The 27,603-nt window shown below is 34.5% G+C and overlaps 3 protein-coding genes across 9 annotated transcripts in view; 1 reads left to right on the top strand and 2 right to left on the bottom strand.

Annotated features, from left to right (window-relative positions):
- The window catches only part of LOC135216090 (mucin-2-like), a gene marked incomplete at its 3' end in the record, with an annotated part of 203,009 nt that extends 196,397 nt beyond the window's left edge, over nucleotides 1–6,612 (bottom strand). For all 7 annotated transcript variants that reach the window (XM_064251109.1, XM_064251107.1, XM_064251104.1 and 4 more), the window contains 1 exon segment: nucleotides 6,083–6,612. In XM_064251109.1, the coding sequence (XP_064107179.1) occupies nucleotides 6,083–6,164 (82 nt within the window).
- Nucleotides 1–27,603, top strand: part of LOC135216094 (DNA oxidative demethylase ALKBH2-like) — a 584,266-nt gene that overhangs the window by 135,380 nt on the left and 421,283 nt on the right.
- Nucleotides 13,648–27,603, bottom strand: part of LOC135216621 (uncharacterized) — a 28,008-nt gene continuing 14,052 nt past the window's right edge. Inside the window, exons 3-4 of the mRNA XM_064252003.1 lie at nucleotides 23,730–23,860; nucleotides 13,648–13,782 (exon numbers count right to left, since the gene is read on the bottom strand). Coding sequence (XP_064108073.1) covers nucleotides 13,648–13,782; nucleotides 23,730–23,860 — 266 coding nt within the window. The remainder of the gene's footprint in view (nucleotides 13,783–23,729; nucleotides 23,861–27,603) is intronic.

Genomic DNA, 27,603 nt, shown 5'->3' on the forward strand with positions numbered 1-27,603 from the left:
ATTATTAATAGTAGTAGTGGTAGTAGTAGCTGTCTAATAATTAAGACCTAGTAATGTGAAAAAAAGAACTACCCTTAATGGACTGATAAGCTGGCAATACTTTTAAACATAAACAGGCTAAATTATTTAGAAAAAAAATAAGAAGAATAAATAAATAAGAAAGAGAAGAAGCAATAACTTGCAAAGACTTCCACATTCTATTGATTCTGTGTTTTGGGGAGAAAGAAATGGAAAGTGCTGACTGGTGGAGCCAGAAGCATTATTATTTATTTCCTCGTTTTACTTATTCTACATTGCTTTCTTTTCTCCTCTTGGTTTCCCGTTCATTGAGCTATGCTGAATAGCAGAAAGTAAATAAATAAATAAATAAATAGATAAAAAAACAAAAGAACTACACAGTTACATTGTGGTACGTAAGCATTATAGATATTTGTTGGATATCCTCAAACATATATTGTAGTAGTTTTTTTCCCCTTTTTTTTCAGGCTTATAATAAAAACGTCGTAAATAATTTTTCTCCCGAAATTCGTGTCCCGGGTCGTGATATATGATGATGAAAACGGTTTTAATGAAAGTATTACATAAAATACAAGAGCGATATTGTGTTTGCTTTTGATGTATGTTAAATTGACGCGTTTGTGTTTGCGTTTGTGCTTGTGTATTCGTGTTTGTTCTTTTGCATAACTTTCACAAAACGTTTTAAAATGGATTCTCTGACCCCCTGTGTTATTGTTGTTGTGGTTTTTGGTTTTTGTCATCAAGGTTTTTAATATTTTTTCATACTATCGGTGGTTTTCGTTGCTTTGTTTTTTAGTGGGCCTCATGTGGTGCACTGTAGGCATTACTCAGGTTTCATTGCAGTGTCCCTTCGGACCCTAGCTGCAACACCTTTCATTCCTTTTACTGTACCTCCGCTCTTAAAATATTTCTTCCATCTGACTTTTCACCCTCTCCTGACATTTGATTCATAGTGCAACCCTGAGGTTTTCCTTCTGTTATACCTTTCAAACCATTTGACTGTCAGCTTCAGTTTCAACGCTGAATGAGCTCATAGGTTCCAGCGCTTGGCCTTTGGCCTAAATTCTATTTTCTATTCCATTGTTCTGCTTTTTTAGTATGACTATCATCACTATCTCTCAGGTAGTTTGTCGAAGGCTAGGATAGTATTCTGACCAGAATCGCCGCATTGGCTCCATATGTGAGAGATGGTCTCATCGCTCACTTTTATGGGCCATTCCGTGAAAGTAAAACTAGGCTGGCAGTTTGCATTCCGTTCTCCGGAAACTTCCTCAGCTTCTCCCGGGTGTGAACAACGAAAGTAGCCGGAACACTGGTAGACTCATTTTGCTACTATAATCGGTGTATGAATATTTTTAGAAGTTTAGGAGGCGAGTTTTGCTTGAAGCTCTTATTTTCTTTTTTTTCTTTTTTTCTAAGTTTGGGAGGCGAATTTTGCTTGGGGTTCTTTTTTTCTTTCTTTCTTTTTTTTTCTTTTTTAAGAATGCATTGTTTCCTTAATCGGTTTTTGAATGAATTGGTTGAAATTGTCATTTGTGCGGATTGGTTGCTTCAAAGAGAGTTGTGAGGATATTAAAATTATTGGTTATTGGTTTTCCAAACTTTGTTCTTGAATTGTTCAGTAGACGAGCTAATTGATCTGTTGAGCTGATTCAATAGTACAAAATGGCGCTGATTGGTTGAAATGATTTAGTTCACAAATATATGGATTGGCTGAAATTTTTAAAAGCTATACATTGATATGTGTGTGTGTGTATTAGTTCTCGAGCTGATTAAATAACTGAGAATTTCACAACTCGAAGAAGAGTTCACTAGTTTGTTCCAAATCTTCAATTCACGAAGAGATTTTTTTTTCTTTTTGATATTGATCGTTTCCTCTCAGCTTTCAGGTCACGCGCGTAAATGTAACGTTGACTTATTGGTCGGAACTTCCGTGTTTAAATGGGTCACGATCGGGGGGATACAATCGCCGCATTATTTATTCTTCTGGCGTCGCGCCTGGAGAGATCATCAACTTCAATAAAGTAGAAGTTTTCTTTCTCCCAAAATCCAGCTTTATCGAATTTTGACTTTTTTTTGTTTTGTTTAGCTTCTCACTTTTCTTGACTAGGGCCCAACTATATTGAAGTGATTTTGCATTTCATTCGTTTGGTTTGAGGAGTCTTTTGTTAAATATTCTTTTTCTTTTCAATTACTTATTTTGAAAAGAGTAGATTTTTATACTTGGGTTTCTTTTAGTTGGGTTATTCTTTTATTTAAATTCATATCAATGCGTTATGTGTATATCTCACCCCGTATATATATATATATATATATATATATATATATATATATATATATATATATATATCACTCCTTTCCCAAGAATCGGTGCTAATGGATTTCTTTAACGTTTTTATTTTATTTATATGTTTTCTGCATTCAGGAAGTTTCCATTCCCAATCCTATCGGATCATTTTTCTTCGTTCCACGTTTTAAACGTATTTTTACGGCTTTCTTATCCCCCCCCCCCCCGCCCCCCCCCCCCCCTTATTTTTTTCTAACGTAAACTTGGCGTTGAGACGAAGCTATTGCTTGGTTTTTCTATATTCCAATTTTTTTTTTTTTTAACGTAAACTTGGCTTTGAGACGAAGCCATTGTTTGGTTTTTCTACATTTCATTATTTTCGTTTCCGTCTTATTTTTTGGTGCCTCTCAATTGCTCCCCGTTAACTTGGCAATTAATCCAAGAGGCCGTGTGATTGAAACCCCGTCGTTTTTATTCCTTTTCCCCAAAGTTTGTTAACGTAATTGAGTTTCCTTTGGGAAGATGCTGGAAATTGGGGGGTGGGGGGCCCGGGGGCGGTAGCCACAGAGAGAGAGAGAGAGAGAGAGAGAGAGAGAGAGAGAGAGAGAAGATTGTTTCAACATGAGAGAAAGAGATTGTTTTATCTGGAGAGAGACAGAAAGAAATTGTTTATCTTTGAAAAGAGAGAGAGAGAGAGAGAGAGAGAGAGAGAGAGAGATTTTTAGGTTAGAGACATAGAGATTGTTTTATCTTGAGAAAGAAAGGGAGAGAGAGAGATTGTTTTAGCTTAGAGAGATAGAGAGAGATGTTTTATCTTGAGAAAGAGAGGGAGAGAGAGATCGTCTTATCTTGAGAGAGAGAGAGAGAGAGAGAGAGAGAAAGAGAGAGAGAGAGAAATGAATGAATGAATGAATGGATGAATGAATGGTTGGATGGAAAGGAAGGAAGGATATCGGGAAAGGGGTAAGGAAGGAAGGAAGGCGCATTTTGGACGGTCAAGGGAAGATGGGAGAAAGAAGAGAAGGACGTTATCGTAGTATGGTTGATGACGGTCATAAATCTCGAAGGAAAAATGGATGTCTGTTTCGTGCGGGTTACGTTGTTGTCCCTTCGGATTTTTCGTATGAGGTGTCTCTCTCTCTCTCTCTCTCTTCTCTCTCTCTCTCTCTCTCTCATTTTTCGTGGGGTTACCTAAGTCCAAGCTTTCTGTTCCTATGTGTGTGCGTGTCTCTATATAAGTATTATATATATACATACATATATATATATTATAGTAATATAAATAATATATATATATATATAATATACATACATATACATATACTACATACATAATACATACATATATATATTTATATATATTTAATATTTATATATATAGATATAATATATATATATATAATATATTTATTTATATTATATACATACATATATAATATATATATATATATATATATATATTATGTAATATATCTATATATATATATATGCTATATATAAGTTTATATACATACCATATATATATATATATTCTTGCATTTGGATCTAAAATGCTTTATAGAAACAAGCGTGTCCAATTAAGTGTGAAGAATTCGAGAAGTTGAGGGGGGAATTTTAATTATTACGATTACATTAATATCTGGAAAAAGTGACCGACGGATTCTAATGTTGATATATAATATATATATATATAAAGTTCCTTTTATATCCTTGAAAGTTACTGAGGTTTCCAGGGTTTTGTGAGTCCCCTTCGCCTCTTAGGAGGATAAGGTGGACTTAGGAGGGGATTTTCATTAAACTTTTTGGCTGTCTGTCATTGGCCGAGAACCGACCTTTTTTGGTTATTAGACACTGATATTGATCTGTGTCTCGATTTGGACGGAGGAAAAAAACCGAATATAATTGGAGAAGTGTTTGTTTTACTAATATATTCATATATATATATATATATATATATATATATATACACACATATATATACATATATATATGTGTGTGTGTGTACATACATACATACATATATATATATATATAGTATATATATATATATATATATATATATATATATTTAATTTATTTATAGCTGTTAAGGATCCTCATTGTATTTTGTTTTCCTAGAGTTGGGAGAAGTTTGGTCAAGAGGAATAGTTTAAATCCTGTATCCTGACAAGTTCATTAACCCTCTCCTAAGATGAACGGTGAATTACGCACTTGGTAGTTAGCCGAATAATGGGCATGAAGCCAGCAGCTTTGTGGAATGAGATCTGCTGATTACATGAGGGTTAACACCTTCTGGAGCCAGTCTTTGTATGGAGCAAAGGCCTATATCGAATATACACACACACACACACACACACATATATATATATATATATATATATATATATATATATATATTTTAATATACACACGTATATAAGGATAATATATAAATATATATATATATATATATATAAAATTGTGTCTATATTCTGTTAGTATATGGATATGTATAAACATATTTGTTGTGAGAGAGAGAGAGAGAGAGAGAGAGAGAGAGAGAGAGAGAGAGAGAGAGGGTATTAAACAGGTGGGTTTGGGCGGGGGAACAGAGGGCATTCACTCCTACCTGACCGGGGTCTCTCATTACTCCCGCCTCCTCTCTCTCTCTCTCTCTCTCTCTCTCTCTCTCTCTCTCTCTCTCTCGTAGTCGCTTATTTACTTCCCACCCGTTTTCAGTCTTTATCCTGCCTTGTGTGGAGGTTGTTAGTAAATAGCATTAAAAATAAATTTTTTTTACACATTTAAAGTCGAACTTTGTTCAAGACTTTTAGGGATGTATTTTTTTTTTTTATTAATTCTTTGTGGACTAGTTTAGCTTACTTGACTAGTTCGGTAACATGAGGCTTGGCTGCTTAGTTTCTTTAGGATTTATTCACTACGGAATTCCCTTTTAAAAGAAATGTATGCATACACTTGCCTTAAAATCCTTTCATATTCCCTAACATGGGACTATTGTCCTCTTCGTAATTTTTCATTTAATGTCTCATGTGAGTCATGGAAGATTAAGATGGAATTTCCTCAAGCTTCCTAATATGGTCTCTAATTTTTTTTTTTTTTTTTTACAAATATGGTAAAAGTTTTTATCTTTTGTTTAGCGTTAACTTCGACATTGTAAACCTTAACTACAACTTTACAAAATAAAATTTGATTCGTTATCTAGAAGTATATATATATATATATATATATATATATATATATATATATATATATTGATAATATACTGTTGTATTACAGTAAAAGACTCATATATATATATATATATATATATATATATATATATATATATATATATGTTACGTATCTATGTAGACGTGTGTAATATCCAAAATACCGTGTTTACAGTAGATATTTCCTTAATATTTATTACTTATCATCTTTAAAATTTAATGACTACATTTTATGCAATATTGTATTAATTAGAGAATGATATGGAGTTTTAGTAATATTGTTCAAATCTTCAAGTTTTTTTATTTCCTTTTTTTAATACCTAGTATGCATTTATTTGTTAATGTGCTTTGCTCTACACGTACATAATTGGATCAGCTGTATGAAACCTTTGTCATTTTTCGCGTTATTTATTCGAGTTTCTCAAGATCATTTTTATGAGTACATTTTTACACCGTCAGCGTCGTATCCCAACTGTTACGAACCTTTGCCAAAACATTCCATCAGAAGAAGAAGAAGAAGAAGAAGAAGACCTCTAGAACTTTAATTTAACAGCAGAGAACGACTTACCTCCAGCGCCTCTGGCCAAAGTACCCGTTACGTAGAGCAGGAGCGTAACTGCTATAAAGAAGTTCTTGGTGTGTCCGCCCATCTTTTCTGGACACTTTCGAGCTATAGTATAATTGTTATCTTTTGGTTTTGTTGAATGTTTTTTTGGTTGGGGGAGAACGGGTGTGAAACGAAGTTCAGCACTGTCTTTGCATTGTTACGTAGTTGATAATATTTTCTTGGTATCGGTCTGTTGTGATTTTAATTCCGTATGACAGAAAAGCATCACAGACAAAAAATATTCTTTCTTTGGTTTTCCCGTGTGATTTTCACATGGTCCACAGTTGGTGTAACGGAGCCAAAAACTATTATATCGGTTATTACTTAATCTTCATTTAAAGTCACGAACTAGGAAGCGGTTTCAATTTTCCTTTTCCTCTGAAAATCTCTCACACCGGAATTTACCTGCGACCGACTTGAGTGAGGTCCCTGCCGGATCGACCCTTAGACGCGTCTCACTCGGATCGCTTCCAAACACCAACTGAAAGACTCTCGGTGTCTCACTCGCTGCTGCTCCTCTGGCCTGGCTGCTGGACTGGTCTCTCTCTCTCTCTCTCTCTCTCTCTCTCTCTCTCTCTCGTTCCTTTGCCCGCGAATACTTGGAAACTTGGTAAGAAGGAAGAAGGCGGCCGGCGGGGCCCCTAGGGCTCTTTCGGGCGTATTGGAGTCCAGCGGGTCAATTTTAAGACCCTGAGTCAGACCCTACGAAAAAGAATGGCCCCCTGCTCCTCTCAACCCCTTTCCCCCTATTTGCTTCTTGTGAATTCAGCAACTTTTCTCTCTCTCTCTCTCTCTCTCTCTCTCTCTCTCTCTCTCTCTCTCTACTTTAGTTAGATGGCGCTTCCATCTTCCCCGCCCTATTTGATTCTCATGGAAAGCTCATGTATCCTTTTTTACTTTTTTCTTTGTTTCCTATCCCCTCCATTTGCTTCTTACAGTATCACAGGCATTCTCTTCTGTTGTTTTTGTTTTCTTTTCATTTCCCCCTTTCCATTACCTCTTGTAAATCCCAGTACCACTTTGGTCCTTGTCATTTTGTTTTTTGTTTTTTTTTTCCTCTTCGGAATCGTCCTATTCATCTTGACAAAAGCACAAGTATTAGCTCTGCTTTCCTGCGCCTAGAACCCGTCGTCTCTCCGCTTTGGTAAGTGTTTGGCTTTGTGTGTTTTGCGTTTGATAGGAACTTCCTCCACGAATGATGTCACGATGTAATTCTTGTCTTGTTTGGCTTTTGTTTTTTTAAAGTAATGTTTCCATGAAAAACTGTTGTTATGTTCTGTATAAACTAGCCGGAATTTTTTCCCCCGTTTTTGAAATAGTATATTTTTTTATCCGTGAATTTAGGGATGCTGTAATAGACAATGTGATACTTTTTGTGGCCTTGTGTATATTATTAGGAATTCTTTGCTGGACCGGCTATGATACATATCTGGGGAGTGTGTCTTACGAAATTCTTGACCGAGTTGATTCACAGGTTTTCGTCTCTCTGCTAGCAAGTCCCGGTTCTGATATTCAACTTGGAGTCACTCCAACTCTTTCATAAGGGCGTCTTTATCTGCTTGTCCCACAGACATTCCTTAGGCAATTGGTCGTTAGCAGATACTACGTGGAAGTCGTGAGCTTCAGCATCAACCGGTTTGACTAGCCCTTCATATCATTCACTTCCAGGATGTGGAATCCTCAGCTTTCGTCAGTTCTTTCCTAAAGTATTAGATTTTTTTTTTTTTTTTTTTTTTTTTAAGGGCCATGTGTGTCGTCATTAAAAAAATCCATTAACACCTTTTTACTGGAACTGAGCTTCATTAGGGCAAGTGTTTATCTTGGTCTTAATGATCAAAAAGAAATTTGGCCTTTTTAAGTATATGTTACATTTTAGGGGACGTTATGTCATTAAGGAATTAAGAGAAAGTCCCGTCCTGAAGAAAGCGTTATGTTTATCGTCAAGTCTTTTGTGGAATTGTCGTAAACATAGAATCTCGGTATATTTACTGCGGCTTTCATTGGAAAGAAACAGTTTTGCAGCTGTTTTTGTATCGTAATATCGTTGTGTTTTTATAAAGAGGTACCTGGTTATGTAAATAGTTTTCTCAAAATTGAAAAATACCAATCAGACATTTCAATTTACAAATGATTCAGTGATTGCAGTGGTTCAACTTCCTGGTCTTATTAAAAAAGTTATTGTAATTATGGAATCTATCAGAAATTTAATTATAATTTTTGTAAAAATAAATATGAATAATATAGACTGATAACAATAACGTCTTAATATAACTTGAATTTAGTGAATAATTGTTAACCATTGTCATAAATAATATCGTCAGCTGAATCTTTATGATTATTATTTTTATTAGTATAGTGAAAATGATGTCTTCCACCATGGGCCCTTTTTTGTTTTGTTTGTTAAGCAGGATTAGAATATTTTATTACTTTTTTCAGAACTGGGAACTTTTTCACTGTCGTTTATAATCTGACTTGAATTCAGAAAATGCCAGTTTTTACCATATTTAATAAAAATATCAGATATACTTTAGTAAATTCCCATCAACCGTGCATTTGATGTCTAGGCCAGTCCCTTACGACGCTCCTGATTGGCTGTTGATAAGCCAATCACAGGGCTAGAAACTCTCGGTCTCTCTCGATAATTCACATTCACTTAGGCAGGATGTATGTTCCACCTCTCCTGAGGGATACTTTGAAAGACGTATCCCTCAGAAGAGGTGGAACATAGATCCTACCCATGTGAACTCTTGAGAGAGAGACTGAGAGTTTCCAGCCCTGTGATTGGCTTATCAACAACCAATCAGGAGCGTCGTAAGGGACTGGCCTAGACATCAAATGCACGGTTGATGTGAATCTGCTATAGTAGTATACCTTTATCATGAATAGTATCCCCAGCTCAGTCGTTATGATAATTGTATTGGTGTAGTGAAAAGGATGTTCTCCATTATGGATATTTTTTTTTTTTTTTAGTCAAACATGATCAGAACAAACTAATGTTTTTTTTAACAACTAAGAATGTTTTTCTTCTTCATGATCAGAATAATTTAATGCTTTTTTTAATAAGTAAGAATGATTTTCTTCTTCTTCTTCTTCATGATCAGAATAATTTAATGCTTTTTTTTAACAAGTAATAATGCTTTTCTTCTTCTTCTTCATGATCAGAGTAATTTAATGCTTTTTTTAACAAGTAAGAATGTTTTTCTTCTTCTTCTTCATGATCAGAATAATTTAATGCTTTTTTTTAACAAGTAAGAATGTTTTTCTTCTACTTCTTCTTCATGATCAGAATAACTTATTGCTTTTCTTTTAACAAGTAAGAATATTTTTCCTCTTTTCATGATCAGAATAATTTAATGCTTTTTTTAACAAGTAAGAATGTTTTTCTTCTTCTTCTTCATGATCAGAATAACTTATTGCTTTTCTTTTAACAAGTAAGAATGTTTTTCCTCTTCTCATGATCAGAATAATTTAATGCCTTTTTTAACAAGTAAGAATCTTTTTCTTCTTCTTCTTCATGATCAGAATAACTTATTGCTTTTCTTTTAACAAGTAAGAATGTTTTTCCTCTTCTTATGATCAGAATAATTTAATGCTTTTTTTTAACAAGTAAGAATGTTTTTCTTCTTCTTCATGATCAGAATAACCTATTGCTTTTCTTTTAACAAGTAAGAATGTTTTCTTCTTCTTCTTCATGATCAGAATAAATTATTGCTTTTCTTTTAACAACTAAGAATGTTTTTCTTCTTCATGATCAGAATAATTTAATGCTTTTTTTAATAAGTAAGAATGATTTTCTTCTTCTTCCTCTTCATGATCAGAATAATTTAATGCTTTTCTTTTAACAAGTAAGAATGTTTTTCTTCTTCTTCATGATCAAAATAATTTAATGTTTTTTTTAACAAGTAAGAATGTTTTCTTCTTCTTCTTCATGATCAGAATAAATTATTGCTTTTCTTTTAACAACTAAGAATGTTTTTCTTCTTCATGATCAGAATAATTTAATGCTTTTTTTAATAAGTAAGAATGATTTTCTTCTTCCTCTTCATGATCAGAATAATTTAATGCTTTTTTTTAACAAGAAATAATTCTTTTCTTCTTCTTCTTCATGATCAGAGTAATTTAATGCTTTTTTTTAACAGTAGAAATGTTCTTCTTGCTTTCTTCCATTGATCAGAATAATTTAATGCTTTTTTTTAACAAGTAAGAATGTTCTTCTTCTTCTTTTCTTCTTCATGATCAGAATAACTTATTGCTTTTCTTTTAACAAGTAAGAATGTTTTTCCTCTTCTCATGATCAGAAAAAAATAATTTAATGCTTTTTTTACAAATAGATGTTTTTCTTCTTCTTCTTCATGATCAGAATAACTTATTGCTTTTCTTTTAACAAGTAAGAATGTTTTTCCTCTTCTCATGATCAGAATAATTTAATGCTTTTTTTAACAAGTAAGAATGTTTTTCTTCTTCTTCCTGATCAGAATAACTTATTGCTTTTCTTTTAACAAGTAAGAATGTTTTTCTTCTTCTTCATGATCAAAATAATTTAATGTTTTTTTTAACAAGTAAGAATGTTTTCTTCTTCTTCTTCATGATCAGAATAAATTATTGCTTTTCTTTTAACAACTAAGAATGTTTTTCTTCTTCATGATCAGAATAATTTAATGTTTTCTTTTTTTAACAAGTAAGAATGTTTTTCTTCTTCTTCATGATCAGAGTAATTTAATGCTTTTTTTTTTTTTTTGATAACTGAGAGTGTTTTTCTTCTTCTTCTTTATACCTCACCCGTCTTTTCGGAAATTTTCTCATTTCTGTACAGTTTTTCCACCTTTATTGAGGAACTGCAGGTTCATTTTGGTCTTCGGCCGGAGCCGGTCCAAAATTTCTGGCCGTAATCTCAGAGGCCGCAAATTGTGATTTACCTGGTGTTAATGAACTTCCGAGGAGCTGCTGCCTTGATTGCGCATCTGAAGTCGCCTTCCAACAGTCTCCCCTGCTTCCTGTTGTCCATTACTTTCGCAGTGAGTACCGTTATTTACTTTCTTTGTTTGGTCTTTTACATATTTTCTGGTTCTCAATTTTTTCCCATTATTTATGCCCTTTCATGAGTTCTGCTTATCAGTTATTCTCGTAAGCTTTCCATTAGCATTTTTTTTACACTGTTCGTTATATTGTTCCTTATTTATTTGCCTTTTACATATTTTCTGTTCGTTATATTGTTTCTTATTTATTTGCCTTTTACATATTTTCTGGTTCTCAATTTTTTTTCGTTATTGATGCCTTTCATAAGTTCCGCTTATCAGTTATTCATGTAAGTTTTCCCCAACTTTTTTTTTTTTTTTTTTTTTTTTTCACACACTGTTCGATATATTTTTCCATATTAATTTGCCCTTTACATATTTTCTGGTTCTTAATTTTTTTTTCTCCATTATTTATGCCCTTTCATAAGTTCTGCTTATAAGTTATTCTTGTAAATTTTCCATCAATTTTTTTCTTTTACACTATTCGTTATATTTTTTCCGTGTTTATTTGCCTTTTACATATTTTCTGGTTCTCAATTTTTTTTGTTATGCCCTTTCATAAGTTCGGCTTATCAGTTATCATGTAAGTTTTCCATCAGCTTTTCTTTTTACACTGTTCGTTATATTTTTTCCTTAATTATTACATTTAAAGTAATTTGGTATTCTGACTGTTTCTAGGCTTAAATACAAATACCATCAGTGGGATTCCTCGTTATATTATTTTTTTCTTCATAAATCATAGGTTCAGTCCATCTTCTTCTAATGATATATATATATATATATATATATATATATATATATATATATATATATATATATATTATATATATATATATATATATATATATATATATATATATAAATATATATATATATATATATATATATATATATATATATAATTAAAAGCAATAGTTATCTATAAGTCAATTTAAAAGCAGACCATATTTAAAACAATAAGTTTTTTTTGTGTGTGTTGTGTTTTAACTTAACTTATGGTGTTTTAAATATGGTCTGCTTTTAAATTGACCTATAGATAACTATTGTTTTTAATTTTTTATAATTTTTTAAAAGGTTTAAAATTGATTTTATTTACATCTATTCGTTTAACTTCACTGCTAATGAGGCTCACGATTCAGTGTATAATGGCTAGATTATGTTTGCTCCGGTAGTCATGGTCCTAGTATGTTTCCCAGTATGCGATGTCCTTTCCGTGGAAGTCTTTCCCGTCATTTTAAAGCCAAGTTTCTCTCCTCGCGGTTTTTGCAGGATATGAGAGCCCCCTGAACGGAAGTTTCCAAATATTTATTATGATTTTAGACTTCTCACTATCCATGATGTCAGTTTGGCCTTATATTATCAGTTTTAAAGTATTTATTAGCTCAGCAGGTTCCCACCTCTCTTTATCTTAATAAATATTACATTACATATTAATCTTGAAAATTTCACGTTATACATTCTCTTGTCAAAAATCTGGTATCTAATATTTGACCAATCGTCCCATTACCAGTGTTAGGTATCTATGTAAGTTTTCCACCATCCATTATCGTTATAAACTTTCAAGCAACTGTCAGTTTTGCAGATTTTATAATCATTAATGTTTTAAGCAAGGTCTGTGGTGTTTATTTTTGTGTGTTTTATGTTATTATTTGATATTAGAATATTCGCCTATTCGCAATATTTACACGTTTCCAATTATCTATAATATATGTGACTTTCATCCTTTACAAGTTTCCGCATTTTCTATCGTCTTCAGACATTTAAATTTTACAGTTAGAGTCGTGGTTGGCTGCCGTATCCATACTGATGCTGTCATTCATCTGAATTTCTCCACTCTTTCGTCAAACCCTTCCCTCATTCCACTTTAGTCCCTCTTCCTCATCTGCTTACTTCCTCAGTCGTTGCTTTCCTCCGTCTTTCTCAGTCCCTTCTCCATCCCGATATTCTTCTGGCTTCCTTTCCTCTTCCTCAGCCCCCCCCCCCTTCCCCCACCTTCTTTTATTTAACTATAAGCTTAAGTCATTATTCCGTCTTCAGTACAATAACTTTTCATTTCCTCCACTCACCTTCATTTTTTCTTTCCTCAGTCCAACCTCTTCCCTTTTATCAGCCAATTGCCCCTCCCTCTTCGCTACCCCAGTATCACCTTCTGTTCTCCTCCAACTTGCATTCTCTCTCTCTCTCTCTCTCTCTCTCTCTCTCTCTCTCTCTCTCTCTCTCTAATTCTTTCTGTCTCGGCTTACTTGATCTCCCTTGACCTCCGTCTGGCCAAGAAGTCATTGCCGTGGTCTTTGACCCTCTCCGCCCTTCCTCCTCCTCCCCCCTCCCCCCCCTTTATTCACAGTCTTCCTCTTTGAAATTATCATGACCGTTTATTTCATGATGCCTCGCATGCTTCTGTTTACCGTGTTTTTATAGGTATTCTCTTAATTGCATTCTTTGTTGGTTTGCTTTTATTCAACAAGTTTTGTCAGCCTTTTCTCCACTGGCCTGCGTGTAATTTTTAAAATTCTATTCGTCCTTCTCGTTTTCTGATGAAGTGATGACAAAACCGATCTGAGAATGCAAGATGGCGTCTGGAGTAATTGCAATCGTGGGTAGGTAGGTGGATGCAGGAGATCGAAGAGAAGACAGAGATGAATAACGCTTTAATGGAAAGGATTAAGTCTAAGTTTGAGATTGCTCGTGCGAGAGGCTGCGGAGGATGCAAGGAGGGGGCAGCGAAGGAGCTGGAGAGTGGAAGGACACCAATATTTGATGGGATTACAAGTGAGATGCTGTGATACAATGGAGGTTGCATGACTTTGAGTAGCTGAACCGGATATCAAGGTATATGTGGATAGGGGAAGTATTACACATAAAGGAATAGTTAAGAGGAATAATTGTTTTATTTTGTAAAGGTAATGCTGTAGAGTTTACTAAGAATTAGAGTGGCATAAATTACTTAGTATGGCAGGGAAATTGTACGTCAGATTTTGATTGAGAAATTGAGAGATAATAGGATGATTGATAGGAGAAGAACAGTGTTGATTTAGAAAGGCAGAAGGGTCATATAAAATAGTTTTGTTAGAAATTTGAAAGTAAAGAGACAAACTGTAAAGTGTCATACTTGGATTTAATCAAAGTCGACAGAATCAATGAATAATGAATTTGGAGGGTACTGAGGTTATGTGGTTTAGAATCTAACCAGAGTCGATAGAATCAATAAACAGGGAATTTGAAGGGTACTGAGGTCATATGGCATAGAAGGAAAGTTGTTGAGAGGGATCGAGAACTTATATCATGAAAGCGAGGCATGTGATGTAGATAGGAGAGTGATTGGTTTGGCGCATAAGTAGCTCTGAGACATAGGTGGGGTTTGTCTCAATGGCTTTCCAGTATCGTTATGAATGGAATGATGCAAGAAGTCAGAGAAAGAGCAGTGGGTGTTGTTGCAGTCATGAATGACGTTTGGAATTGTTGAATTTTGCTAATGACACAGTCTGCGGATAGTGAAGAGAAGTTGTAGAAATTTGTGTAAGAGTTTGAAAGTTTACAAAATAAGAAAAATAAGAATCAATTTGAGCAGAAATTGTAGGATGTGTGTGGAAGATAAGGGAGAAAACTGGAACTCTCTCTTTGAAAATATATGAAGGTATTTTTGAGTCAGTTCTCATCAACGAAAAATAAATGTAGAGGTTGAATGTAAATGAAGAAAATAGTTTGAAGCTTTTAAGATTATCTAACTGAATAGTTTATGTGGGTGAAAAAAATGATTGAATTGTTTTTGTTTAACAGAGTCGCTTCAGAAAAAAAATGTAATCCAGTTTAATAAATATGCTTTTCTCTTGTTTATGTACATTAATAATAATTAGAAGAATTGGTACTTATCTATTCTTGTAATTACCAGCATTTCATTTGTCGGGTAAGTGTAATTTTATTAATTAGTTTCAAACCTTATGCCGTAAGGTTCAGGTATGCTTTCATTATTATTATTATTATTATTATTATTATTATTATTATTATTATTATTATTATTATTATTATTATTATTATTATTACTCTGTATTAGTTTGGTTGTAATATTGGTATCATGAAATCTTGCTATTTAAGTTTTACAACCGCAATTTATTCATACCAACAGAGTAATTTTTATGGCCCTGTTCATCCTCTTGTGCAATAAAGGTTTTCGGTGCGACCTTTAAAATCCTTTTTATTTGTCCATAAATCAGAAGCACTCCCAAACTTTTGGCAGTGTTCTTGTGAAAAGACTGTAAAACTTCGTAAAAATTCTTATCATTTAACACTTGCGGTGCGGAATGACGCCTGTAAATTGGTGGACAGAAATGATGGTTACTTCTTGAGGTCAGAGCGTTATAAAATTAAGTCATGTCAGTTGCTTGTAAGACTTGTAAAACTGTTTTTTTGAGTAATTTTTATTACATGAGAGTAATTTAATTAATCTCAGAGTTCAAGTACTTACATTAACTTAATAAGGCTGGATTTGGAGTGTTACAACATGGAATCTTAAATCACATTTTTTTTCACAGTGTGTAAAACTGCATTTTTATAAATTCCGCCAGGTCATGTTTATGACTTTATGATGAGAGCCTAGTACGGGTTATCTGAATTCAGAAATGAATTTTTCCCGTCATAGTTGTTACGTGGTGGTTTGGTAATGTGGCGGAAGATACTGATTTTGTTAATTTTTTTTTCTTGTTGCATGAAGTGAAAGTTTTATGCATATTGGTCCACTTGTGATTCAGCAGTTAAGTAATAAACGTGACAGTGGATGCAGGATTGTGTTACGAGAGAGAGAGAGAGAGAGAGAGAGAGAGAGAGAGAGAGAGAGAGAGAGAGAGAGAGAGAATATCATGTCATATAAATCCAGATTTTTAGGTAAAATCCATAAAATTGAAAGCATTGCAGAGGAAGCGAGCACCAATTTACTGCTTCAGGTTTAGAGTATCAGATACCTTTTGCTTAACAAGAAGTTATGCTCAGCTTATGTGACTTAACACCAAGTCAGCCCTTAAGCTGAAGAAGACAGCAACAGCTTCATCTTTGAATAGTCCGTTATAGTTACTACTTAATTCTTTTAGTGTCTTAAGAATATGGAACTGCGTAGATGAACATGCCACAATTATGTAGTTCATAACCGTAAAGAGTTGTATCATATTGCTATGTATTAGCTTCTATAATAATACAAGCCTAAATATTTGGTCAATTTTTCATTATAACCGCCATTGGAAAAAAGGATACATACAAAACAGTATTAAGGGCGTTATAGCTGCTGTTCATGTAGCATTGTATAGTTGTACTGATGAAATTTATAGATGGATTTATAGGCCTTCTAAGATGAGTGGCTTTAGTTTGTGTCTTTTCTAGTCTGTCCTCTGTTTTGATGTATAGAGTTGTGTAATAGCGGTTGGAAGGTTATATGTGTCTATTAGTTATGTTTTTTTATTCCATTTGAATGATTTTTTTAAATTTAAATTTATTTTTTATTTATATATTTATTTATTTTTTACTCATTGAATTTATCAGCCGGTATAGCGTCTTGAATCTCCTGTGTGTCTATTAGTTATGTTTTTTTATTCTATTTGATTGATTTAAAAAAAAGATTTTATTTACTTTTATTTATATATTTATTTATATATTTTTTGCTCATTTAATTTATCGGCCTGTATAACGTCTTGAATCTCTTATATGTGTCTATTAGTTATGTTTTTTTTATTTGATTGATTTTTAAAAGAAATTTTTATTTATTAATTATTTATGTATTTATTTATTTATTTATTTATGTATTTATTTGTTTTTTGCTCATTTAATTTATCCGCCTGTATAGCGTCTTAAATCCTCTATATGTCTATTAGTTATGTTTTTTTTATCCTGTTTGATTGATTTTTAATTTTTTATATTTTTATTATTTATTTATTTATTTATTTATTTATTTATTTATTTATTTTTGGCTCATTTCATTCAGCGTAGGTTTTATTTTGTTTATAATAATGCTTGCTGGACACTAACCCTATAGTTATCCATTCTATATTCACATTTTTTTTTTTAATTTTCCACCTGGTACGTATTTGCTCTCGCAACAATATATCACAGTCTTTGCCGTACTGAAGAAGATTTGCTCTTGTAATGGTATATACTATATCACAGTCTTCTCGTATTTCTCCATTTAGGATCAAATTTGTTCTGAAACACTACTCTCTCCTTTTTTTCCGTTTCCCTTTGATGTGGTCGTATTTTCGAAAATAATTCAGTAAATCTTTTCCAGAGCGAAGGCCTTCACAAAAAACAGGGTCACATTTATCATTTGATGGAGGATTGATTGATTTATTACGTTTCTGGCGCCTTGTGGCCGTTGACCAGTGGTTACCAGACACCTACGGAATGCCAAAAGAGAATGAGGAATGGTATTATTATTATTATTATTATTATTATTATTATTATTATTATTATTATTATTATTATTATTTGGGGAGAAGACCCTCTTTTAAACAAATTCTGTTGAATAAAATGGCAGAATTCAGCAGATTAATTCGCTGAATTCAGCTGTTATTATTATTATTATTATTATTATTATTATTATTATTTTATTATTATTATTATTATTATTATGTGTGTGTGTGTGTGTGTGTGTGTGTGTGTGTAAGAGAGAGAGAGAGAGAGAGAGAGAGAGAGAGAGAGAGAGAGAGAGAGAGAGATTGTGTCTTTGAGAACTGAAGGAATACGAACAAAGAGCTGCCCCCTGTATGGACGTACCTATGCAAGTGTGCACACCCAGTTTCTAAGCAAATAAAAACAAAGTTTTAATAATTCATGATAGGTTTTACTTTGATATTCATGAGGGGGCGTATCGCCTTCCAGGTTTCACGTATCCAACGCCTTACCTTGCATGCATGGATAATGAGGTCGGGGCGGGGTGGGGTTGGGGGTTGGTGGGTGGGGGGAGTATAACGAAAAAGGAAAAAAGGGAGTTGGCTGATCTTGAGGTGCATTAAGATCAAAGGCATATCTTCTTCTTTTCTTCTTCTTCTTCTTCTTCTTCTTGTTAACGCCTTGGCGTTAATGTAGATTCCGTTTCAAAGCAGCTTTCAGAATGAGATAAAAATCGTTTCTCTTAAGATTCCGGCTTTGCTTAGGAAATAAATTGTTCAGGTGAAGGTTTTGTGACATATATATATATATATATATATATATATATGTGTGTGTGTGTGTGTGTGTGTGTGTGTGTGTGTGTGTGTGTGTGTGCGCGCGTGTGCGTGTATGTTTGTGCATATAATGTATATATATATACTTAATATATTATTATATATTATTATATTAGTAGAGATAGATATATATATATAGATATCAATATAATATATATATATATATTATATTATTATATATTTATATATTACTACTAATAATATACACATCACCTCAACAATCGTTTCGTTATCCGTGTAACTGAGGAAGTTAGACCTTTTTTAATAATAATAATAATAATAATAATAATAATAATAATAAATGGTCTAACTATATTGCTGCACTGCAGTTTCATTTTTAAGTTCGATTCTTATGTGTATATATATATATATATATATATATATATATATTATATATATATATATATATATATGCATACATACATACAAAACACTTGAAAAGAATTAAGGAGGACTGGAAAGAGCAATAACCTAAAGTAATGCGGAAAACGAAAAGAAGAAGTCGCACTCGGATATAAGTGCGAGGCATTGCTGCGGCAGTAGCAGCCAGCAGCAGCAGGAGCGTTGTGGTGTTTTGGCTTGAAATAGTGGGCGATTATTCAGGCGAAAGTTTTCCTATTCGGACTCATGTTATGATCCCTCATTGCCTGTTACGTTTCTGTGGACGAATCTGAATTGGTAATGCAGCTGGTGCTTGCTTCGTTCTGCGGCTTTTCAGGCTTTCGTCTATCACTCGTGTGGAGTTTTAATCTACGACGAGCTAGGCTGTCTTCCCTACCCTCCCCCCCCCTTCCCCCAAGGCAGACAAACAGATTCGCAGGAGTAGGGTGGGTGGATGTCTCCCCTACCTACCCTGCCTCCACCTATGGCGGACAAACCGGTTTGCAGGAGAAGGGTGGATGTCTCCCTTACCTACCCCGCCTCCACCTATGGCGGACAAACCGGTTTGCAGGAGAAGGGTGGATGTCTCCCTTACCTACCCCGCCTCCACCTATGGCGGACAAACCGGTTTGCAGGAGGAGGGTGGATGTCTCCCTACCTACCCTGTCTCCACCTGTAGCGGACAACCGGTTTGCAGGAGGAGGGTGGATGTCTCCCCTACCTACCCCGTCTCCACCTGTAGCGGACAAACCGGTTTGCAGGAGGAGGGTGGGTGTCTCCCCTACCTACCCTGCTTCCACCTGGGGTGGACAAACTGGTTTGCATGGGGTGGGTGGCTGTGTCATGTCTCCCCTACAGTCACCTGGGCGAGGACAAACAATAAACATCCACTCGGATTTTATTATTATAGATCAATACCCAAATGGAAAACGAGTAAAAGACAGAGAATTGCGGTTGGTAAGTAAATGGCAGATGAAGATAGGCCAACAAACATGCATAATGTACACACACATGAACCATGAAAATTACGGCATGGTTCATGATACTTTAAATGTAGCTTGATAGGGTCCCATAAACTTGGGAGCTAAAGCATTATCAAGACTGCCGGCATCAGTTGCTCTGATTCTGGGCGATGAATCCTTCCACGGGGAATCAGACCTTCTGCCAAGTGAGCAGCAGGACGCTCTGTGCCTTGATCTGCAGACTCACTATAAGTGAGGTCACTTCTGTCTGTATTTCCCTTTACCTTCTCTTACTCCCTAATGAACAACATATTATTTGGAAGCTTGAATTTCAAGTAAATGGACCGTGTGGGTTTGTTCCGTATGAATAGGGATTGTCTTAATCTTACTTTACTATAATGTGCTTAGTGTCTGTCCGTCCGTCTGTCATTCAATCACGGCCAAACGACTGGTCTGATGGACATGAAACTTGGATGGGTTATAGTGGGGACCCCTAAGAAGGTTTATGACGGGGTTTCATCCTACCTCCCCTCCCCCTCCGAAGGGGGTGTGGGTGAGAAGGGATTCCATGAAAGGGAGCTGGTTATACCCGTGAAATGGGGCTGGTTATGACCGTAGACTTAGTTACTTTACGAATTTATCATACATAATTTCTGTATACATCTGACTTATGATTTGGAAAAGAATAAAATAGGGTAGACATCAATGACATATTAGTTAAAAAACATTAGCAAGTCACTTATATGAAGCAGCTGATGAATGTGCTTTAATTAAGGATTGGTAAATTGCTACTAATAATAATGACTCAATTGGAGGTTTCTTACCGATTTAGAGCTTCTGAAAGGTAACCAAGCAGGACTATTCCAATTCAGATAAATCTCTTGTATCTCTCGAGTAGGAAGATGTCTCTGTAAAGATGATGAAGATAGTGATAATAATGTATAACTGAATCACGAAAGATGGAACGTGATGAATATATAAATAAAGGCAAATGTCACGAAGGAAAGTGAAACAGAGGAATGGACCATTTGCCTTTATTTATATATTCATCACGTTCCATCTTTCGTGATTCAGTTATACATTATTATCCCTATATTCATCATCGTTAGTGAGACAACTTCCTACTAGAGAGAAACGAGAGATTATTCTGAATTGAATGTTGATGTTACCAAAGGTTATGATATTTGTGTAATATGCGATGGAACTGGTTCATGATAACGTTTATTGCAATCGCAGTAATAACGACGCTTTATAAAAAGTGCTAAAGCTTCTAATTACGTATAGGTAATGTACACTGATTACGGGAATAGATTAAATTCACGTATTATTATTATTATTATTATTTTTTTTTTTTTTTTGCTCTATCACAGTCCTCCAATTCGACTGGGTGGTATTTATAGTGTGGGGTTCCGGGTTGCATCCTGCCTCCTTAGGAGTCCATCACTTTTCTTACTATGTGTGCCGTTTCTAGGATCACACTCTGCATGAGTCCTGGAGCTACTTCAGCCTCTAGTTTTTCTAGATTCCTTTTCAGGGATCTTGGGATCGTGCCTAGTGCTCCTATGATTATGGGTACGATTTCCACTGGCATATCCCATATCCTTCTTATTTCTATTTTCAGATCTTGATACTTATCCATTTTTTCCCTCTCTTTCTCTTCAACTTTGGTGTCCCATGGTATTGCGACATCAATGAGTGATACTTTCTTCTTGACTTTGTCAATCAACGTCACGTCTGGTCTGTTTGCACGTATCACCCTATCCGTTCTGATACCATAGTCCCAGAGGATCTTTGCCTGATCGTTTTCTATCACTCCTTCAGGTTGGTGCTCGTACCACTTATTACTGCAAGGTAGCTGATGTTTCTTGCACAGGCTCCAGTGGAGGGCTTTTGCTACTGAATCATGCCTCTTTTTGTACTGGTTCTGTGCAAGTGCCGGGCATTCACTTGCTATGTGGTTTATGGTTTCATTGTTCGTATTGCACTTCCTACATATGGGAGAGATGTTATTTCCGTCTATCATTATTATTATTATTATTATTATTATTATTATTATTATTATTATTATTATTATTATTATTATTATTATTTATTACCTCATGAAAATGGATACTTGCATTGTTATTATTATTTATATTATTATTATTATTATTATTATTATTATTATTATTATTATTATTACCTCATGAAAATGGATACTTGCACATGATCACAGGACGAGGAAGCGCATCGGAGTACAGTTGGGAATTTCATTTCTTATCTTGAAATGTCTTTTGCATATCTAAATAATTTCCGGGTCATCTTATAGAGGTACAAACTGGGTTCATGGAGGTACGTACGGGTCAGAAACTCCTTAATATGATCTTCCGCTTTCCCTGCATCGTTTTCTCGCATGTAATAGCCATTTGGTGTCGTTGGTATGACGGTTTTTGCAATTTTTTTTTAAATTTTTTTCTTTATAATGTTAACCGATAAGGAGCTGTGGCTAAGTTCAATGACCAGTTTGAGATTTGTCGTATGCTTCCTTTACTGCACCCAGGAAGCGTTGTGTTATATTATTTGTTCGTTTCTTTTATCCCCTGCCTTGAGCTTTTAAGGTTTAATGACATGATTTTATGAATATCATATTGCACAAATCGCTATTTCCACTTTTTATCGTCAGCTAGCTATTTATGAAAATTGAATAATGGTTAGAGGTTTTTACCCAACAATAATGAACTTATATGAAATATATAAATATGTAAGATACGGTTTATCTAATTTTTTTAAGCAACAGTATTATTTATTATTATTATTATTATTATTATTATTATTATTATTATTATTATTATTAGTAGTAGTAGTACTTGTAGCAGTATTATTATTAGTAGTCATATCTTTGGAGCAAGCCACAGAATAAAATGCCCATACGAAAAAAAAATAAACGAGAAAATACAGAAGAAAGAAAATAAGCGAAGATGAATAAGCAACGAACAAGTGTATGCATACAATATGAGTCAGGAAAGCTAAGGCAATGGTGCAACCCGGCCTTAAGTTGCATTACAGCCTCACCGAGAACCACTTTATACCCCGTTTGTGCTCGTGATCTCTGCGGATGGAGTATCGTAAAAATTGTATTCGGGTATTGCTCTCGTAAGGAAGTCGGCAGAGAAAATGATAAAAAGAACTTCTTTTCTGTGGTTACGTGGCCACTCCTTACTGCCTTCAGCTTTATATTTTTACCTGTGTGCGCGTGGAAACTCTTAGCAGCGTTCAGCGCTATATTTTTACCTGTGCGAGCATGGAAACTCCTTACTGCCTTCAGTGTTATAATTTTACTTGTGCGGGCGTGGAAACTCTATGCTGAGTTCAGTGCTCTGTCTTTACCTGTGTGGGCGTGGAAACGCCTTACTGCGTCCAGATTTATACGATTTTTACCTGCGGGCGTAGAAACTCCTTACTGCCTTCTGTGTTCTATTTTTACCTGTGCGGGCGTGGAAACGCCTTACTGCGTTCAGTGTTATACGTATTTTTACCTGCGGGCGTGGAAACTCCTTACTGCCTTCAGTGTCCTATTTTTACCTGTGCGGGCGTGCAAACGCCTTACTGCGTTTAGCGTTATACGTATTTTTACCTGTGCAGGCGTTGAAACTCCTTACTGCGTTTATGTTCTTTTTACCTGTGCGGGCGTGGAAACGACATAAAAGTAGGAACGTGGTTGGGATGTGGGCCTGGGCTGCTAGGGGAGTTTCATGTTATTATCTTTCAGTTGTATGAGGTTCTGGAAATTGCAGAAAATAGATTTTCCAGAAGGGATTATCTTGCTGATGTACAGTCATTTGGTTCCCATGTCATTGGTCTTTGCAATCATGACGTAAAGGAAACTAGCGCAAGAAAGTAGCCTTTAAAATAAGAAACAACGGTATTATCGTTAGTAATAATGATTAGTTTGGTAATAAGTTATTACAATACTTTTGCCAAAGTAAAACAAGCTCTTAATGCAGATCAAGACTTGCGGAGAGTGATTGGTTGCTAAGTAGCAGGATAAATTAATATTGAAGTCACTCACAGCATGAGCAAGGTTTTGACGAGGAGGAGACGTTTCCTTGAACTTTGAATTTGGTAATACATTAATGGAAGAAGAAGAAGAAGAAGAAGAAGAAGAAGAAGGGCTGCTCAAGGGCCTGCGAGTATAGTTTCCTAGGATGGGGATTGCAGTCGAGAGACAAAAACTAGTATCGCTATGGGCTAAGAGGCATTTTTTAGGGAGGGGAAGGATTTTGATATGCAAACTAGTCCCAAACTCAAAGAAATTATTCGTTTAAAAGGTTGATATGGAATGTGGCGTTGGATATATAAAAACGTTTCGATTCACTGAACTGAAGAGGGACACCAACTACAAAGGAAAACTCGCGAACATCCAAGAGCGTCTTTTGGATGTTACTGAAAGAAAGGAACTCTATGAACGCAACGAGATTGAGACCAAAAATAACTGAATGCGGTACGTAAACATTTGAGAGGAGGCCTTGTAGCAGCTTAATGTTTTGGATGATAGACATGTAGATAGGAGAACGAGAGGAAGCAAGAGAAGAGCAGAATTATAGACAATCTAAATTCAGGTAGGAACTACATGGAAATGAGGCTAGCTTAGAGATCACTGATGACAGATCTGCTGATCTGCTCCCGAAGAGAACACCAGAGAACATGACATAACAATAACTTTTTATGTTAAGAAGGCCTTTTCTCTCTCTCTCTCTCTCTCTCTCTCTCTCTCTCTCTCTCTCTCTCTCTCTCTCTCTCTCTCTCTCTCTCTCACCCAAAAGAACTATGTATCTTTTCACCATTGTGAGTATAAAGATCTGGCAGTCGGGAATGTTGACAGACGAGCGTATATGCAGAATATTTTAGGCAATGTTTACGATGCATTAGAGCAGGGAAAGGTCTCGTTACATGTAGTCTTGGATTTTTATCTCGTTGGTTATGTCTTCATGTATATATATGTATATATATATGTGTGTGTGTGTGTGTGTTTATATATATATATATATTTATAAGTAGTCGTCTATTATTATAACAATTTTCAATAAATACATGCACCATCATCGATATATTTAGTCTATGGAGTAATTCTATATTTTTCATAAGAAATGACAGGTCCATTTCGTCAGTATTGAACACGCGGTAATCTTTAAATGGCAAACTGATGCCGGTATAGCAGAGATATGACAGAAACAATATATTAGCGTTGTACGAGGAGTAATTTTATTACCGTGAATGAAATAAGCAAATTTGAGTTTATGGAATTTGGACCAAATTTTTCATTTATTCGATTGCGAACTACAATTAGTACCAGACCAGACGATCAAAAATCATTAATAAATAATACTAGTCTTATATATATATATATATAATATATATATAAATATATATATATATATATATATATATAGTTTTGTATTGCGTATTTATTTTCTTAAACCCATGTTTATGTATTTTTAACGAGACCTTGAATCTCATGGACACGATTATATACATGAGACTGGTTTTATTCTGTCTCTGCATGCGACTCCCCTGATTTATTGATTCTCATGTCAGTGGATAAACATGCATAAATTTATGCCTTAGGTCTGATGGTTTTAGGTTGACAGAAAGACTTCGTAAGCGTAGTTTAGGTACGAGATTTCTTATGAAATAATAATAATAATAATAATAATAATAATAATAATAATAATAATAATAATGATAACTGGTTGCAATAACTATCAGAAGATAATTGAATCTGTCCTGGTTTTCGACAGAATGAATTAAACTAAAGTGTTTAATAATAATAATAATAATAATAATAATAATAATAATAATAATAATAATAATAATAATAATAATGAATGGTTGCAATAACTATCAGAAGATAATTGAATCTGCCCTGGTTTTCGACAGAATGAATTAAACTAAAGAGTTGTTTCTCTCAGAATGAATTATTATTGTATCAGGTATCAATTGGAGTGATTTGGTATTGCACCAGTCACAATGCATTAGGTTTTAGTTTCGGTCAGATGAATAAAGTGTCGTATGAATCATAATGCATCATAGAATGCCATGTATTAGAAGTAATTTAAAAAAAGAATTTTCTCTCAAAATAATTTGATTAATGGTTTGTTCTCGTGGAAATGGAACAGTGTCGAATATTTCAGTATACATTTTCTTATCTTACCAAATGAATTTTTTCGTCTCAGTTAAGTGTAAGGGAATTAAAGATTTGTTGTATCAGTTAAAATTGGCTATTGCGTTTTATTACATATCCCAGGATATTATGAAGTAATATTCCGAAGGCAGATAATAAAGAAAACGGAGATTATGTCTTTTTACTTAGCGTCTACTTCTAGAAAGAATATTCCTTCTATTCCGGTTACACACAGGAAAAATAAATGCTTTTTCATCTCCATTCTTTAAATTCTCTTTCATTTCCCCTCCCCTTTTAATAGTTTCTCTGGGAAACACGAACACAGTAGAATTTGAAGACTTCTAGAATTTAGAATTACAAAGGAGATATATATTTCTAATTTCCAGTTGAAGCCTCGCAAAAGAAAAAAGACTTAAGAAAATAAAAAAATTCCCTGCTCTCTCGTCGACGTTGCAAGCGAAGGCATCTCAACCGATTGCAGAGGCTCCCTTCTGGAAGAAGATCTTTGTTGCAGGAAAAGATCCTTGCAACTGGCTCCGTTTTAATTAGTCTGCTGCAGCGGGGAGGTTAGTTTGCAATCCAAACAATGCCATTGTGTGAGGGGCCGATGCCATTATTGTAGCTGCCCCTGCTTGTTATTCGATGCTTGATAACTTCTACGTTATGTATTGAATGACTCTCTCTCTCTCTCTCTCTCTCTCTCTCTCTCTCGTCGTTTTCAATACTTAATAACTGCTATGATATGTATTGAATGACTCTCTCTCTCTGTGGCTCGGCGCTGTTTTCGATAGTTGGTAAATGCTAAGTTATGTATTGAATGATTCTCTCTCTCTCTCTCTCTCTCTCTCTCTCTCTCTCCTCCTCCTCTTCCTCCCCCTCTCCTCTCTCTCTCTCTCCGTAAGCATGTTTTCCAGTCATTCAATTTCCACGGTTTACTTCTTGTTATGATTTTTAGGTGGAGATGAGCGATGGCTTTCAAATTGATTTTGGTCGGGGGTGGTGGGGGAAGTTCTTTTCATTGATAATCAACGTAAGAATGATTCTTACTGATTTTGCGTGACGTTCTATTTTTTTTTTTTTTTATAGTATTTAGCATTGCAAATCATTTTCAATACAAGGTTCGTCATAAGCAGGTTTTATGTGTTAACCTTTTCGAAATTGCAAATGGTTTTCATTATGAGGAAGTTAACGTTTTTAAGCAGGTTATTTGTTAACTCTTTCAGTATTGCAAATGAATTGTATTATAAGGCACATTTCAAATCTCGTAAACATTTTAACTTTTCAGTCTCGCTAATTATTTCTATCACATAGGGAACGTTTTATGCAGTATTTTATTTGCGTTATTCTTGTCATTATTACGGTGTTGTTTGCTTTTGCAAAATTCTTCGTGGTGTTCTTGAGTTTCATCATTTCTTCAGTCTGAATGCTCTTAGGGAGAGATAGAACTCTCAGAATACATGTATCTATTCGAGAAATTTGTGTGCTTTTCCCGCTAATTATGCCTACTAAAGGATTTCCTTCTCAGTCATATTTTACTTCTAAAACAAGGGTAACAATGTCCTCCGGTGTGTCACTTGCCAGGTATCTTTTATTATCTCTGGTTTTTAAAAGTATTACACTTGAAGAAGTCACTTGAGAAGATGCCAGTTGAAAGGGGCCATTTTTGAAGATTTGATGTGCGAAGTTTTTACGTGAAAAGTAACGTGTTATTTTAGAAGAGGGTCGTTTCGTTTCGGTGTCGCTAAAGTGGGTATCCTTTGGT

Source organism: Macrobrachium nipponense, chromosome 6 (assembly GCF_015104395.2).
Source record: "Macrobrachium nipponense isolate FS-2020 chromosome 6, ASM1510439v2, whole genome shotgun sequence".
NCBI lineage: Eukaryota > Metazoa > Arthropoda > Malacostraca > Decapoda > Palaemonidae > Macrobrachium > Macrobrachium nipponense.